Source organism: Magnolia sinica, chromosome 1, assembly GCF_029962835.1.
Source record: "Magnolia sinica isolate HGM2019 chromosome 1, MsV1, whole genome shotgun sequence".
Taxonomy (NCBI): Eukaryota; Viridiplantae; Streptophyta; class Magnoliopsida; order Magnoliales; family Magnoliaceae; genus Magnolia; species Magnolia sinica.
The window spans coordinates 118,856,834-118,875,248 of NC_080573.1; the positions used below are offsets into that span (position 1 = coordinate 118,856,834).

The following is an 18,415-nucleotide window of genomic DNA, read 5'->3' on the forward strand; positions in this document are numbered from 1 at the left end:
CTCGTAGTTGTTTTACTATGATCGTGTGGTCCATAATCGAGGTGGAAGATCAAATATCTCAATCCAATGATGATGAGTCGTTTTAATGATTGGTTTGATAAACACTCGGGTACGTGATGGTATAACATGTATGTGAGTTTAAGGGTGTGTACATGTGCGTTGATCTACACAACTCTACTAAGAAAAAATCTAAGTGTTAAATTATACACGTTTACATACATGGGAAAGCACTCATGTACCTACTTGTATGTGAAAATTTTTGGGTTGTTACATTATTACCAGGAAGAGTATGAAGCAGCCCGTTGTTGTACGCTCTTGTACCAAATCTAAGTATAGGGTAATTGCTCATGCAACATGTGAACTTGTTTGGTTTCAAACCCGCTGACAAGAACTTGGCTATAATCCTTCCAACCCATTCCTTTGCACTGTGATAATCAAGTTGCCATTCACATTGCCAGTAATTCGTTGTTTCATGACCGCATACAGTACATTGAGATTGATTGCCACTTCATTCGGGAGAAGGTGGCTAACAAGGAGATTACAACTCCCTTCGTTCGTGCTGGGGAACAATTAGCTGATGTCCTCATCAAGTATCTCAGTTGAGATGCTCTTCTCCGCATTACTGGCAAGTTGGGCATGAATCATGATTGACATTTATGCTCCAGCTTGAGTGGAGTATGGAAAGATAATACAATGTACTTATATAATGTTGGTGTGTGGGTGTGTTGTGTACACAGTCTTGTTGTGATTTTCAAGAGTATGTAAGGGTGTTCTCTAGTAATATAATAAAAGTGTGTTCGAGCTTGTGGCTTCAATATATAAAAGTGCTTCTCTCTCAAAACTCTCTTTTCTCTTCTTCCTTCCCCATCCAAACTTCTCAAATCAACTCATGTTCTTGTTTCCCTCCTTGGACCAACTAGCTCTATATCTCTACCTCCACTTAATTTCTTCCTCTTTTAGCCACTCGCTATATTCTAGCGATGACATGCCCCTTTGTTTCTTATCTTCCTTCGAGAGACGCCCCTTCTTATTCTCTAATGTTCAACTCGCAGATGTCCCTAAGGATATTATCCACTTCTAAGTCACTCTAACCAAACTCCTCTCTTTTCCAAATTAATCCTCTCCTTAAGTAACTTGAGCTTCTAGAACAAACTGAAGCCTACCACACACTTCACTGAGGATCACCAATTCGTTACTTACTCCTAAAATCCCTCTACCTCGAGCCAAGCCAGCTCAAAATGGAAGGGTGTATGGCCCTGATTGTTGTCGACCACTTCCAAAAGAACTAGGCAATGATCGGACATTGACTTTGGAAGACTTCTTTGCATTATCAATGGAAAGGACTCCACCAAGATGATGAAACCAAGAATCTGTCAATCTTAGACATAACAACCCTTCCTAACCATTTGACCATGTGAATCTGACGTTCCCCATTGGGATATCCACAAGCTCATTCCTATCAACATAGTCAGAGAAGTCTCTCATGCTTCGTATAATTCAATTTCCATTCAACTTTTCATAGATGAATCAAACAACATTGTAATCTCCCTTTACACACCACAATAGCTACCACTTTGTGCGAAGCGAACTGAATCCAACTCGTCCCAAAATAAGGGCCTCAACCTTGGCTGGTTCGGCCTATATACCGCAATGAATAACCAGCTGAATGTTGACACCACATCTCTTAGTACCATCGACTGAGAAGTTCCTCCCCACTAATCCTCCTTAGACCAAAGGGATGAGTCCCAAATCACTAAAATACCTCTTGGTGAGCCAACAACATCACAAACCACCCAATGTTGGCTACGACCACCCCACACTGAACACCACCTTGGAGCTTTTTCTCCTGCAGAACCATCAGTTGGGCCCTTGAATCGCTCTCGAACATCCTGAACTTTGAGCTGCTTCCGCAAACATCCCAACCCCCTCACGTTCCAACTTAACAACCCCATTGATGCTTCATATGAACCCATTTGCCCTTCTCGGTACTTCTCGGAATGGGTTCCGACTTAGAGATCCACGAGACTCCAAGATTGGCTAGCTCCCTGCAACCTTTTGAAGACTTCAACACCGTCATTTGTTCTTTTGCCTTCACCATCTAAGCCCCCCTTTAATAAACTAAAAATGGCCAATGTAATCCTCATCACAGTTGCCAAACGTCACCACAATTGATCTGTCGACATGGCTAATGGCCTCCCTTATCCAACGCTTGCCCCGAACCCTTAAAGCTTACGTTCAAAGCTTTGTTCTAGATGAGGTGCCGACATTGTTGTTGAGAATAATGTACTCACCTCGCTCTCTCTCTCTCTCTCTCAACGAGCTAACGCATGAAAGGGGGCGACACCTCTACACTGGTCGCAAATCTCATCTTTGAAACAACACCTACGTATGGCACCATCGTTGTCTTGGCTCCCATGAATGACACCACTGCTTGAGAGTTGCCTCTAGCACCGTCTTCCTGATCCTACCCATCTACTATTGAGAACCCCTCTTCACATGGAGCAGGCCCAAGGAGACCAATCTCGCCTGAACCAAAAGATAGGGAACTAAGGGGTGAGAATGGGGAAGTTGAACACAAGAAGTAGATATCAAGAGAAAAGAGGGGCTCCCGCACGTATGAGGAATTAAGTTATCCCCCACACAAGTGCCAAAGCTTGGAGAAATCTCACGCATACTAGGAATCACACAGGCCATGACATGTGTTAATAAAGAAAGAACCCCACCCTGACAATTGACATCCTATAGGTGACACCTATTGCCCCTGCCTCACCACGATGGCAGCCTGATCTAGGCTCTAGGTCCCACGTAGCCCAGTCCACCTGCCTCCCTGCTTCACTTCTTGGCTTATAACAGACACCTGGCATGGTCATCATAGCTTTTGTCGCAACCCTACCATCCGGTGAGAGATGAGACAATTGTCTCTTGAAGGTCCTGCAGCTGTCCTTCTGAGAGTTGCGTTGCAACCAAATGGGTTGTTGCCTTGACAACCTCTTGTGAGCGATTCTTTGCCTGACACGTAGCCCGTCCATCACCTAGTATTCTGCAGTACCTTGCACATACTCCTTCGTTCTTCCCCTTGTGGAGCAACTCGATGCTAGCCAGAGACCATCATCCCTAGCCTAAGTAGCCCAAGCGGTCAAAGTCCAATCAGGTTGTTCCAGCATGACCCGAACGACGACCCTCTTTTTGATGATCACCAACCAAGGGGTGCAAAATCAGTTATGTAACGATCGATATGTAATGGTAACGATGGATTACCTTTACACGATACGGTGCTGAAATGGCAAGGTCCAGAAATAAAGAACTGCAATGGCCGTTACGGTCCCCGTAACAGTCGTTACGCCCAATAACCCTAAAAGAAAAGAAAAACATGCCTGGTTTTTTTTCTTCCTCGTTTTCTTCCTCATCTTCTTCATATACTGCTGATACAATGGCCGCCTTCTTCCCCCCCCTTCTCTCTTCTTGAAAAATGAATGGAACAACCATGCACTCAAACCTCTTTTTTTAATACTCTGCGATGTACACCGCTTAGTGCACATGCACTGTTTAGGTGCATGGGGCCCATGTTATCCATGTTATTTATGTGTTTTGTATCCATGCCATCCGTAAAAAAATTTAGAGCATGGTCCCTACAATGAAGCACCGTAGGGAAGGCCACACAATAGGGAAGGCCTGAACTTGTTGATAAGTTCACATGGACTTGGATTACGAGAAAACACAAATAGCGCCTTGATCCAAAACAACTTTTGGTCTCAAGAAGCTTTTAGTGGTGGAAATTCAATCTCTACCGTGCAGTCCACTTGAGATTTGAATTTTTCTCATTTTTTGGACCGTGCCCTAAAATGTGATGCAGGGACATGTAATGGCCTAACCGTAGATGCATGAAATTCAAATAATAAAATAAGGCAACTAACTGTTATCAATCACGTTGATTAAACAAATCTCAACACAGAGATGAAAGCGTTCCATTAGGATCATGCCCCTTAGCATAGAATCATGTAAACAGTAAAAAAATGGAGGACATAGGGATATGAGGATATCGCAGATCTAGCATAAGCTAGTCCACAATCAAGTTGGGATCCGATTCTCTTGACTAGCCATCCTTCTTTTCCGTTCAAACCAAAAAGGGTATATCCAGAGAGGAACGAAAGGGATGAAGAAGAGAGATAGGTTCGAGATGAGAGGGAGTACGAATTCTAGGGCATCAAAGAAAAAGACGGTTGACTCTTACATTTTCCTGCACTTTGAGGATCTGGAAAGAATGACAATCTGAAACCGGGTGGAATCCTCAACACCCAAGGGCCAATCCTAAAACCCTAATGTCTTTGGTAAAAGAGGAAGAAAGCATACAAATTTCTATTCATTCAATAATAATAAGATAGGGTTTCCCACAATGTATATATAAGTCATAGAAAAAGTAAAGAAGCGCTTGGAAACAAGGGAAATAACAAAAAGACGAAAAAAGCAAAAAAAAAAATTGCACTAAAGCCCCTGAAAACAAGAAAAAGAACAAAAAATGTCTAAAACTAAAAACACCTGCACAACAGGGTGTGAAATCCGCCCCATGGGCTTGCGGTAAGAGTGCAGTCATGCCGCTCTTGCACTCATGGCACGTCAGAAAATGGGTCCGATGGACCCGACGTCCATCCACATCAACTCCTCCACTCCGGTACTTTATCGGCGACGCCGCCTCCTCAAGTACACTCTAAAGGGTGCACCACTGATGTGCGCATAAAAATGAGTTGGTGAAAAGGATGGATGACATAGATATTCAACATGTGCATCGAGGTGGGCTTCACACTCAAGGCGTCACTCATTATGGTCCACCTGTTATTTATATCAGCTTGATTTTTAGGACCATGCCTTAAAATGAGTTGGCAAAACAGATTAACGACATGGATATAAATATACATTGAGGTGGGCCCCATAATTAGGGCCTCATCCACTAGCGGTCCACCTAAGATCTGGATTTGCCTCATTTTTGGACCATGCCATAAAATGAGTTAGTAAAATGGATGGACGACATGGATATACAATACATACATTGAGGTGGGCCCCACGTATATGGCCCTAAAATAGTGCATGAGGCATATTAATTAATTAATTACATTATGGGACCATTGTTACCAAGGCACGATCCAAAAATAAATTATTTGATTGATTTTCCCCGTTAATTTGCAGACTTGTTTTTTGAAATAGGACCATTCGATATGTTTCATTCTTCACTGTCCAATAAATGTCCACCAATCCGTTAGTGGGATAAGTGCCAAAAGATTGCATTAATTTGAGGCTGATTTGGACCATCAAATGGTCCCCTAAATTAGTCCCAAATCAATAACACTATTTACCCAAATTTGATTTTAATTTTTTCTTAAGATCTATGGGTATATAATACACCAATACTATAATTAATAGTAAAATTTGCAAATATGAGATGTTTTGGTATTATATTCATTATAGTAAATGTATATTGATATATAGTAAAAAAATAAAAAATAAATATAAAAGGGTTGCAGTCAATTCCAGGTTGTCAGGCTCATAAATCCATCAGACAACTCAATATAGCATTTTCACCAAAGATTGGACTGTTACACTACCATAAACATGTTCAATTTTATAAATGAATAGATATTTGGAATATTTATAATTTTTTGTTTTTACTAGTTTTTTTAGCAAAAAATAAAAAATTGACCGATACATGGGTGCATCGCCCGTTACACCGATTTATCATATTCTTAATGGTGGGCACCTTTACCGCTACGGAACACCTTGCCACCAGCATAATCCAACATCTATGACCTAGTTGCTCTAAGTTCCTCCCAACCCTTGGTCACCTGATCCACATCTATGACCTCGATGCAAGATTTGACAATTGCAAATGCCTTCGTGAACCAAAGCTCGAGTGGCATGTCCCAAACACATCCTCCCATCCAAACTTTGACTTGTCAACCCATTTGCAGATGGAAATGGCCGGACCATCCTTAAACAAACCATTGATGAAGTTTATGCTCTCAACATTTTAAGTCTATTGTAGGGAGATAAATACCTTTAAATTACTCAGGTGACGAAGGATTCTATCCTCTTCCCCCAACTCGCAATCGTCAACGAGCAAGGCCCCCAAGTCGGGAAGTGAGGCTCCCTCCTTTAATGTCGCCACCAAAGACCACCGCATCGCCTTCCATGCGTTTTCCAGCACCACTAGACAAACCTTTACCTACGGATCCGCTAACGTCATCTCCTTCCAAATCCAGTTGCCATCTTCTGAGGTCGAGGCGATTGGGCTTCCATTGATATTCGTGGACTCTCCTATTGCTCAGCTGGTTGGTCTGGCATGGTCGCCACTACAACATCCCCGTAAAAAATAATCCCCTCAACCCCAGCCTTCCCCCCACACACTACCCTTAACTGTCCTTACTTCCTTTGTCGCCGCCTCTTTGTTGTGTTCCCTCTCTTCTCCTTGCTCCTTTTCTTTTTACCACAAGACTGATTAACCACCTCAGGCCCTCTGCACAACGATGTCTCTACTTTTGAACCTCTTCCCTTTGGGACCTTTAATCATCTGCTTCACCTCCTCCAGTCTCTCCATCTGGATGAAAGCAAACCCTTAGATTATTGTCGAACCCCGTATCCTTGGAATCGCCGTCTCCCTCACCATCCCAAACTTTCTAACACCCAAGAGAAATTCACCATCAATCACTCCTTCGGGAATTCTCCACGAAGAGGGGGGACCTCTAGTAAGAACTCCTTCCCTCCAACCCACACAACCTCCTCCCTTACTAATCCTGGGGCCACTCCTTTGTCTTCTCCACCTTGCTCCAACCCCATTTGTATTGACCTCACCACCATTAGGCTTGGGTGTAGGAGATCTTTCATCTTCAAAGCTATGGTTGGACATTCTGTACTTTATCAACATTAGGCTCTTTCTACTGGGAACGCTCCTACTTCGAGATCTTGCTCCAATCAACGACGAACTCTCCATCCGAGTTCCATCTCGATCGCGGCTCTTGATGTGACTGCGACTTCAGCCTTAATAACTATTACCTCTGTGGTACCAACTTTTATTGCAACCATAGCTTCTCTTGCGTGCTCATTGGTCTTGCTCTATCTCTCACTCCATGATTTGTTACTGCTAACCATCTGATCCTTGTTGTTTTTTTTTTTTTTTTTAAAAAAAACTTGTAAAAAATTAAAAGAATTGTTTGGGTTGTGAAATGCAAATTAAAAGAATTGTTTCTTTTGGAAGAGATAAACCCCTTTTTATAAAGAAAGGGTGATGAGGACATAACGTCATGTATGCCCTTACATGCGTATCAGAGGAGGATGTGGGTTGCAGCGATTTCCCTGTTGGCTATGCAAGTACCTGTAATCGTGCTGAAGACCCCATGTGCATGTGCGAGCATCTGGAAGACCCAACACTGGGAAGATGCACATGTGTTGCTTTATAGAGTGATCCAAACCATTGGATTGAAGGGACATAACGATCGGGCCATTGGATCGCATGGATTACATGATCGGGCCATTGGAACGTTGATTGTTGATCGTCCACATCAGTTTTAGACTTTATCATCTTTTAGGATTTAGTTTTTTTTTTAAAAAAATATTTGGATACATTATGAGTGTTTTGGTTGATTTTATTTAGAATATGGCTATTTTCGTTAAGATTCTCAAGACAAAGGGATTATTGTAATTTTTGAAACTTCTTAGATTTATAAAAAGAGGCGGGGCGTGTGACCTTTCTCATTGGATTTTGGTGATTAAAAAAAAGAAGAAGAAGAAGTAGAGAAAAGCTCTTGCTTTCTTCTTCCATCTTCATGCGATTTGAAAATACTTCCATGCGATTTGGAAGGAAGATTGGTGCGAGGTCTCCATCTGTCTCCACGCCATCTTTTTTCTCCCCCATCCAGGTATTTTCTTCAGGTTCTTCATTATCTCCATCCAGATCTTCGTCTTCTCCCAAACCCTACTTTCCCATACTCATCCACAATCCAAACCCTAACCAACCTAAACCCATCCTCCCACACCACATGTGACCGTATGGCCACACATGTGAATCTCACCTACTCCTTTTGGTTTCCCACCATCATTGTATCAAAACCCTTTTCTTCCATCGCCGAAACCATAACCCTAAACCTAAAATTCCTAATTTTCCTACTTTACCAAATTACCCAAACCCTAATTTTCACCCTAGGTTGTATTAAGTTTCTTATTTTGAAATAGACTATACCCTATGCTAATTGGATGTTCCTACATCCATTAGATCATAGTTTTTATTTATTTATTTAATGATCTTGTGTTACGATGTTGGTAGCTTAGGCTAGGATTATGCGTAATTTTCTTTTGATTTTCATGATATTTGTGATGATTATAGCAATATTTGTGTTTTTTTTGTTAAATATCTTAATTCGGCTATTTGATCTCACATATTACTTAGTTCATGCATCAGTCCTACATCAAAGGGCTTCCTATATGTCATATATGTTGCTATTTTTTTTAGTTTGTGATATATTAATGACTCAAATCTTGTGAAGACTCAACCAAATCTTTGAGTCAGTGTATTTTGTCTGGAAATCAACTCGAGTTTGGTTTTGAGGTTTATGAGTTGTTGTATTGTCAGAATTTCTTTAGCATTTGAGGGGATGTTATATCTTCATTACATGTTACATGGTTTGGCAAAAGATTCATGCAAAAAATTTGAATTTGGTTAGCATTTTTTATTCAATCGTAATAAGTTATTGCCCTATTGGAGAAAGAAAAAAGTTGCCTTGTGATGTAAACCTCATCTTCCACCAAGAACAAGGTCCTCACTTTGGAAAATGTTTTAAAATATACAGGCGTTTAAGACCTGAATTTCATGATAATTCCACTTTATCTACTGTGATGAAATGCGAGACTTCTACTAATCCAGTCTCATCTGTGAAACTGACATTCGGTCGAATGCTTGTGCCGTTTAACCCAAGGTTTCAATAACAGTAACAATGGCAGTAATTGGCAATATGGCCGTAACCGTACGGGCTGTAATGGCCATGACGGGTCCTTTTTGTTATAGCTCCATATTGCGTAATGGCTCCCACCATTACGGCTATTGCATAACTGTTTTTCAATACATGCCAGTTGATGGGACATTAGTCTGCAAACTGCGAATTACTCTATTCGGACCATGAGCTGATAGACGTAGACTCCATTTACAATGGTTAGGGAGAATGCATGATATAGTTGTTTCCACCTTTTAAGCTTCTTTATATGGAGCTAAATCAACTAACTATAACTGTTTGATTCTGGATAGTTTATGCTGTCCATTCACGTAGAACGTAGGTCCATATCATGTGGTTGCAATTATTCCATAGTTTACACTTTTCATACTTACGTATGTTATGCTTTATATTTCAGGATATAATTCGGCAAGGTTTTAGGGAGGAATGCTATTCAAAGGTGATACCGCGTACTGCATTTTCTAGCCCACATTCCGGTACATATCTTTTGAACACGTGACTGCTAGTCATTTCATCAAGTTTTATGCTATTTTGTTATTGTTTCTTGAACCAAGACGGATGATGGGATCTTACAAATCATTTTGCTTTCAATAATTTAGCTTCATTAGGAAATGCAGGACGAACATTGAATTGAATTGTCCATTTGGTCTGCCTGATACAGATAAGTATGACAAGTGATCCTTGTTTCTTAGGTAAAGCTATTGTTATTTTTAAGTCAAGAGAAGCAGCAGAGACGGCACTCAGGAAGTTAGAGAGAGAATGCCTGATGCTACCAAATGGAAGGTGTGTCAACCTTATTTGTTACATTCTATCATTGTAACAATATAGGTTCTAATTTTAATGTGATAAAACATTTTAATAGGTAGATTTTGGTGAAGGCTCATATAGAATTGCTCATTTACTCTGTATAGAAATTGATATTTACATCCACCATTTTGATAGGCATATCCTCTGTACTCTACGCAATACGTTAGCACAATTGTATGTTCAATATGGACTGTTGACCAGCCTTTTGAAACCATCTACTCTCTTCTTCTTCTGCACCTTTAAAAATTTTTATACACATTGTCTGTGTGATGACTGGACCACATTTATTTTTAATGCATGGCATGTACAATGATAGGGCCCACCAGATGAGCATCGTATTTTCTGGCAGAGGTCCATGATCTGGACAGTTCATTTGGTGGGTACATCGTGGATCAGCAAAAGTAGACCAATTTCACTGATTGGAGGAGCTTAATCCACTCATGTGTCACCAAAAAACTTATGGTCAGAAAATATTGGCAAGAGTCAGCATTAAATGTGAATAGGGTTCAACAATTAGACGTGTAAATTTGGCCCAGGCATGTTCATGCCGGGACCCACCTGATGAATATCTCAGATCTTGTGAAGGCGCTGTGCTGATTCTCTTTGCAAGCATGCCTTCACATCGTTCTCATTTTTCTCTAGTCTTGACATGCATGTGCCAAATTTTAGGCAGTTCATCAGTTGGATGTGCACATTTGAAATGACGACAATCCAGCATTTGGTGGGTCATGTATGCACACAGGGGAGACAGTGATCATATGTTGCCGCCAACATGTTAAGTTACCATGTTGGCACCGCATATGGGTCCGGAATGTCGTGTTTATGATATCCCCTCCTGAAAATCATTGTCCCAAAAATCAAGTCAATCCAATCATGATGTACCCGCCCTTGCTCCCATTTGTTCAAGTAAGTCTAAGTTCAATTCTTCAATTGTGCTACACAGTGAAATGTATTGCGTAAGCTTTGGGAGCATAACTTTGGGGACAGCTAGCTCCCACTTCTCACAATAATATGATGGATGATTTATGATACTCCAATCCTCTAAATTCCTCGGCGTACTCATGTTGCATATGGCACACCATTGGTTTTTACTGAGATCCATACCGATATAGCTTGGGCATATCTGAATATTTTATTTTAAAATAAAAAATGAAATTAAAAAATCAAGTAAAATAAAATCATAAAACTGAAGTTGAATAGCTTGACGTGATTGGGATACCTGTGCCATAACTGTGTCTGAACTTTGGGAAGTGGGAATCTGTATCCTCATTCCTTGTCTACGTATCTGGTTGCTATAGGTTGTGATCATCTACAACCAATATGTGAAATTATAATTTTGATGTAGAAAATTCAACCTTGCGGTTTCATCCTAAACCATTGGGCTCATCTTGAATTTTGCAGCAATTGATGGTTTGCTACTTCTTCTTCATCTTTTTTTCCCCCCTTAAAGAAGCCATGAGATGGCCAACTAATGTAACCTAGATTGTGTTAAAGGCCTTGCACAAAGTTGGAAGGACATGCTCGATGCTGGTTTTGATAGGATTAAGAAAAACATCGCCTTCATTAGGTTAACTGTCACTTTGAAGATTCTTTTAATTGAAGTAGGTGGAAGGCCTATAATGATAGTGATGGCTGTAACGGCCTCCATTGTTACAGCCCCCATAATGGCCATTAAGGCTTCTATTTTTCTTTTTCTTTTTTTCTGAAATAATACAGCATGTTTCGGCCCTGTAACGGACCGTTAGAGGCTCTCTTTTTTTCGTAACAGCCATCACAGTCCCGTAATGCATAACAGTTACCACTGTTACCATTAAGGCCATTACGTAACTGCTTTGGAATACCTTGGTGGAAGGTTTTCTTTTTTTTAAAAGGTCATATAGTGATAAAATACCAATCCTTGATGGCTTCTTAATCTCCATCTCTAGCAGTGCTATAAGCCATTTATCATGGATATTATGGCAGTCGTACATGGGTTTTTATGCACAAGATGTATGCATGCCTTCTTTGATACCCTAATCCTTAGAAATTGGACTAGGAACATCTAAGAATGTATGGGAGTCTGAAGGAAGATGGGAGAAATGATGTAGAAGAAACAAAATGGAAAGAGGGAAGTTGAGAATGTATTTCCATATGGAGGACCGGAGAAAAAAAGAATACCACCATGAAATTTTCTAACCAACATATGTTTTATATTTCTAAAATAATAGTGAATTTGGGAATTGATGCCGTCACCGACCCTGATTGATTTGCAAACCCATTTTCCATCTTGGGTTTTCAAGTAGTACTACTATAGGTTGGGAATAGATTATAGCTCCCTAAAATACAAGAACCCAAAATGGAAAATTGGCCTGTGCAAATCAATCAGGATGCGTGTAAATAGTAGCTCCCTATACTTTATATTATGTTCTACTGTATTACCATATTATGTTCTACTGTATTACCTTTGCCATTGTTTTCAATAAAATTACATGTTTTGTTTCCCTTTCTTGAATAATGATAGATGAATATCTGCTCTGTGTGGTTCATATCGTGAAATTATAAAATCCTTTCAATTACCTTGTGCATAAAATGGACAGGGAGGTTTCATGGTAGTGTTGCTTAGAAGTGACATATCTTTGGTTAAAACATGGTTGAAATGAGCTCTACTGGGTGGCTTTGTTTTATCTGCAGACCTCTTGTTGGTAGCAGAGGAACTCCAAGGGTGCCAGGAAAACTGCAAACATTTCCTGGCCACCTGTCTATTGACAAAGTTAAACTCCGAATGCTGCCAAGGGAAATGGTGAAGATACAACTTTCTTTTTTAATCATTTCTAGCTTATCTGTGGCCAGGGAGATGCTAGGGAGGATGGCCACTTCAACCCCATCACATGGTGATCATGGTGCTCACCTAGAAGTCCCCACCCCACTGTAGGTGGGCTGCCATGAAGAATCTCACTGGTCAGAACTCATTGCCATCCATATAAAGGTGATTCAGAAATAATGCTCCAGATTTCAGCACATTTTATGGATGAGGGACATCCATGATGGGTCCTCCTAGATGAACGGTCTGAATCACCACCTGGTGGGGCAGCAGGGACAAGCTTCTTTAACGATCTTCCTATAGTGCAGTCCAGAATCCCAGCATTTTGTCATCTATTAATCATGTTCATAATATTTCTTAACTTACATTCACCCTTTTTTGTCTTCCAGCAAAAAGCAGTGTCGACATCACATTGTTCTCAGCCCAACACGATTGAATATGAGATGGCGATGGGATGGAAGCTAATGCAAACTAGATCAGAAATGTGGTGGAAAGAGTTATATAAGGTCCTTAAGGCTGAATTTGGATACTCAATCAAAATGGATTGCAATAATTCAATTCAAGTTTGGTTGCACCAAATATCATGAAAATTTGGACCAAATTAGACTGATTATGATGTTTGGTGCAACCAATGCACCCTAAATGGAAATGATCAAAGTGATGGCCTTGATCTTCAATCAACCTGTGATGGGACCAATCTTGGTCTCCCATTGGACGATCAAATTGTCCTGCATCAGTGGGGCTAACCGTTGAAATAGCATTTCAGATCATTAAGTCCAACTTGAAGCACAGGGGTTTGCAATTTAGTGCAGGCCATCATTACAGATTAAAATGACCCTCTTTTTTTTTTTGAAGTATTGCAGTTCAGTTCCAACTGGGAAATGAAGCCTAATTGAAATCCTTGTTCTCTCTGTTTTTTTTTAAATTAACAGCAACTCCTGACAGTGTTATGCTATCATGGCTAGTATTTCCTGCTCCTTTTGTTGTTGCCATTGAAATGAGTTTGCCCTTTTTGTAGCAACAAGGGGTGGAATTGGAAGAACTTAAAATGCAGCTGAAGACCAAATAAGCAGTGACAGCAAGCGTCAGCTCCTTTTGTCAAGCCACATGGCTTCTCATTGTTCTCAAGATACAAGGTATGTATCATGGCCTGGGGCTTCAGTTCATACAAGTTGGGCCATAGTCTGATGATCCAGTCCATCTATCTGATAAGGCAGATGCTCAGATGGACCAGGCCATAAAGAACTCCTAGATTGGATGTTCTTCTTGGCCTTTTGTCTATTGAACATGAAGGGTTGCTATATTCTTTATTCGCTGTCCCAACGAGCAATTCCATCTGGGGCTTTGCCATCCACAATGGGGCCCATCAGATCAGCTGTTTGGGTCACCAAACCTGTCTTGTACAAACTTGATACCTGAAGACAAGATCATTTAACACATGATCTATTATTCTCTTCACGTTTCCAAAAAAAAAAAATCTATTATTCTCTTGATTTCTGTTGACAGTTGCTCTAGTATATGTACCCAGCCATGTTTTCAGAGTATCATCTCATACAAGATTTATAGTACAACATGACACTGCCTTTCTATTCTGAATAGGTTTTCAAAGGAAGCTAAAGAGAGATACATTTCACCACTAGTTATTTGCCACTGATGTCAGTCTACCTTCAACTCTTCAGATTTAAATACAGAAGACTCACATGGAATAGGCACACTGACCTGCACCTAACATTGATTTGCCATGGGATGACTTTGAAATCCATCTCTATGCTTCATGCCCAAGTTTTGTACAAGTCCTGATGGGAAGCTGTGCTCTTTTTTTCACCATGCATAGCTTGTATTGCAAAATCTTTGAGAATTCTAGAAATTGAAATATGTATCAATTGGGTCTGTAATGTGTTCATTCCATTTGTAAATTTGATCCATCTACAGCCAATTTGGTTTTTGTTGAGATGATACATTGCAAGAGAAAATTATACTGATGGGTGTAACAAACAAGCTCCACATCAGAATGTCATATGCAGGGCTGCCATCTTAGCGAACTTATTTCCAGTTTTCTTCAGTTACAAAACACTCGAACCTCGATGCAGTATACAATCATTATGGTGTGTTTTTATGTGTTTTTTCTTATGATAATTCGCCAGAAGTAAACGTAAATAGTGATGCAGGCTCACAGCTACCTAGGCCCACTGTAAGGCCCAACAATAAGTAGGCTCACTGCCTATCATAGGGCCTAACCTGTGCCAGATTTATTTATAGATTTGGGACTTCGAATCAAATATTGTAATTTGCTATTTTTTTGTAAGATATGGGGTTGATTTAATTATGTGACTGAAGATATGGGGCTGATTTAGAGATGTAATTAGGATTATCTATATTTGCTTTTACTATTTTAGGCTTTTACCATCTTAGGTATAGATTAGATTGATTTGAAATCAGTGTCTCAGTTGAGGGAATTCTTCACTTAAAGAGTCTATAAAAGGGAGATGTAGAAAGTTGTTACTTCCAAAATTTTCAATGTGTGAGTTATTTTCCAAAGCATTGTAAGAATAAGTTGATATCAATAAAACTATTGCTCCCTCTCTTCTCAAATATTCGTGTCTACTTCTTTGGAATACAGTGTCGATATATCATTGATTGGATGAACGGCTCCTAAAAAATTTACAGGTGCTTTGATTGATGCTAGCTAATTCATGTTATTTAAACTCCGACTGCTGACTGCTGGTATGAGAATTCCTATTTGGATTGGTGAAGTCGGATTTGCTGAAGAAGATGATGTGGTGAGTGTGATGGTGCATGAGCATGCATCTTACGAATAAACCATCCAAATTGTAAGACCCACTGCAGATGCATCATAAACCAATTACATGGAATGAAGGTCCTAATGGGTCCTGAAATTTTGTGGGAAGTTAAAATTAACAGTAGTCAATGGTCCAAGTTCAACAAACAAATGTCCAGCAATCAAAAGTTACCTTAGTCTAGTCAAATCTGATTTTGGGTTATGACCTATCTGAAGTGGGCTCCATGGTTTTGAGGGTTTAGCTTGAATGACATGTATACCACGTGCACAATTTATCAGTGGCCTGAAATCTGACCCTTTTGGTAATATCAGTTGAGTAACATGCATGTCTTAAATGTGGAAATAGCTACTCTCTCTCTCTCTCTCTCTCTCTCTCTTAAATGCAAGTTGCCTGGACCAAACCGATTTTTGAGGCAATGCACGTATAATGTGGGGCCCACCGGCGGAGAGGTCCATGATCGGACAGTTCATTCGGTTAGTAAATCGTAGATCGGCAAAAGTAGATAAATTTTACTGATTGGAGGAGCTTAATCCTCCCAAGTGTCACAAAAAAAAAAAACAAACCTGATGGTCATGAATATCGTGGACGTTTTACAGGTCCTGCGATGATCCTCTTTTCATGAATGTCCTTCACCAGATCTTAGAAAGTTCATCTGGTGAATCTGCGGATGTGATTGGCCCCAAAATGGGGCCGGCCAGCATCTGGGGGGCCATGTGTGCAGATAGATGGACGATTGAAAAGAAGTGATTTTCACATCTGACACAAGTATGACTGGGTGTCTACGGGTTATTGCCGAGACAATCTCTGTCCCGCATTGTTCATTGCAGCCCGAATCCAGCCCGACCCCGGCCCAAAATGTTTATGCTAGAAAAGAAACCGAATCATAGACAGAAATGTATTTGAATTTTCCAGGCAAGATGAATAAAAAGGATGAGATGATAACTCACAATTTTGAGAGATTTGAGGCGTTGTAAGATGGGATCTATACCCTTCGTTCCCTCAGAGACGGTGGTGATTCCATCGTTAGCCTTGGCTGGCCATAGATACACATCGGATTAGAAATTCGACGGGGGTTATGTGTGGAAGAAGCTTGGAAGATGAGAGAGATACGGCACCTGCTGGAGCTTGGAAAATGAGAAAATGAGAAAGAAAAGGAGGGTAATTGAGTTATATATATATATATATATATATATATATATATATATATATATATATATCTTTGCAAACTTTAATGGTTCGACCAGGCTGATCCATTAGGGCTGAAAGTCAGGCGGGTTGGGTCGGTGCTCAATCATAGCCTAACTCAATGTTCCTATACCTCAACCCTAACCCAATCCAAACCAACGTTGGGTTGGGACTTAACCCAAGCGGGGTTGGCCGGGTGGATACATGTTAATATTTTCATTATTACATTAGTCTATTATAGTCCAATAGAGTATTATTTTTTGTACCTATGATTTTATTAATTATATATGTACTTATGCATCGGAAAGAACTTTTTTTATAAACAAACAAGCTAAAATATAGGACAACTCCTTTAAAAGTCATGTTGTCTAGCATGCAATCTATTTGGGAGAGAGAAATCAATCATCGGAAATGACTTGGACCAATGAGACTTGATGGCACTGGAATTTCCTGTGACTTCAACATAGACAATCTGCACTCAATTATATTTTACATGTAACTTACATATCGATCGGGTTCAGCTTGGGTCGGGCAACCCAAGCCCGATCAAGTTTTATCGGGTTGGTATATTTGTATAGCCCAAGCCCAAGACCAAACCCGATACATCCTACCCGAGCCCAACCCAATGTTAGGTCAGTCACAGGTCAGTTGGCTTGAACTCGCCCAACTTTCAGCCCTAATATACATAGTCCAAGATGGCCTGATTGAGAAGCACGTTAATTTTAAACCCAAGCTTGGCCCTCGAGCTGATACTCCAAACCCAAGCTCAGCCCATTGTGGGTCATGCCCAAAAGCCTACCATTGACAACCCTAAGCATGATTATAGGATTGGCCTTATTTGTTAGCCCTGGAACATGTTGTCCCACACCAATGAATAACCTGCACGTCGAGCACACTTGGTGCAATTAGTGGTGCCACCTCCACCACATAGGCCTAGTGTGGTTCCATTCTAACTATTCATTTAGTGGTTATCATCAATGAGCTGCATCTGAATAATTGCATTGATTGGATAATTCTAGTAGTCTTGATTAGGGCATGTGAATGTCGCGAAGATCGCGCACTCGCTCTTTTTTCACACTTTAAATTGCTTTGGTTTAAGCCAAATGGGGGATGATATTAGGTTAGGTCGCTAATGTGTTTAGACGGGATCACCACTAGCTAGATGAACTTTAGAATTTATGGTTGGCTAGAAACTGTAGAATCACTCGTGAGTTGGGATATCACTTGATTTCTATTCTCACACAATTCATGTGGCTGACATGCACTGTGAATTTTGGATAAGGGTGTCAGTTATGTAAAAGTGAGGGATTAGAAACTCTTTTCTATTTGTACGATGTGCGGTGTCTATTTTACGGGATTTTATAATTTTGGAGGATTCAATAAAATTTTAGCATGACTGCATTAAGCCATATTTCGCAGATATTAGGACCTTGAGTAGGCAAGGTAAAAAGTGAAGAAGAGAGTAAGAGATAAAGAAGTGCATGTGTGTGAATACCGCGGGTGTCATTGGAACCTGTGGAGAGGAGTATAGATTAATTCGAGATATTAGAAGGAAAATGAGAAACTAGACACCATTTTTTACAAATGAATGGTTAGATGTCCTTAATTCCAACCCTACTATTTGACTTCAATAGCTTCTTTTAATTTGACTATTTGTGCTTTAAGTTGGGCAAAGTGACAACATAGTTAGGTTTCTTTTGAACTTAGTGAGGGCCAAAGTGGATTCCGGCATGTGCAATTCCTACCTGATGGCAGCATGCTAGCATTGGCTTGCCTTGACCTGTACCTTGGTTGGCCCCAAACGACCTTCGAAGTCATCTAATCCTCTCATT

The 18,415-nt window shown here is 40.3% G+C and overlaps 1 protein-coding gene across 3 annotated transcripts in view; it reads left to right on the forward strand.

Moving 5' to 3' along the window:
- The window catches only part of LOC131255634 (protein ANTI-SILENCING 1-like), a 47,436-nt gene extending 32,729 nt beyond the window's left edge, over positions 1–14,707 (forward strand). For 2 of the 3 annotated variants that reach the window (XM_058256417.1, XM_058256402.1), the window contains 6 exons: positions 9,388–9,466; positions 9,683–9,773; positions 12,468–12,576; positions 12,987–13,103; positions 13,616–13,733; positions 14,197–14,707. In XM_058256417.1, coding sequence (XP_058112400.1) covers positions 9,388–9,466; positions 9,683–9,773; positions 12,468–12,576; positions 12,987–13,103; positions 13,616–13,666 — 447 coding nt within the window. In that variant the 3' untranslated portion in view covers positions 13,667–13,733; positions 14,197–14,707. The remainder of the gene's footprint in view (positions 1–9,387; positions 9,467–9,682; positions 9,774–12,467; positions 12,577–12,986; positions 13,104–13,615; positions 13,734–14,196) is intronic. The other variant, XM_058256409.1, reaches the window with a different exon arrangement.
- Positions 14,708–18,415: the final 3,708 nt, after the last annotated feature.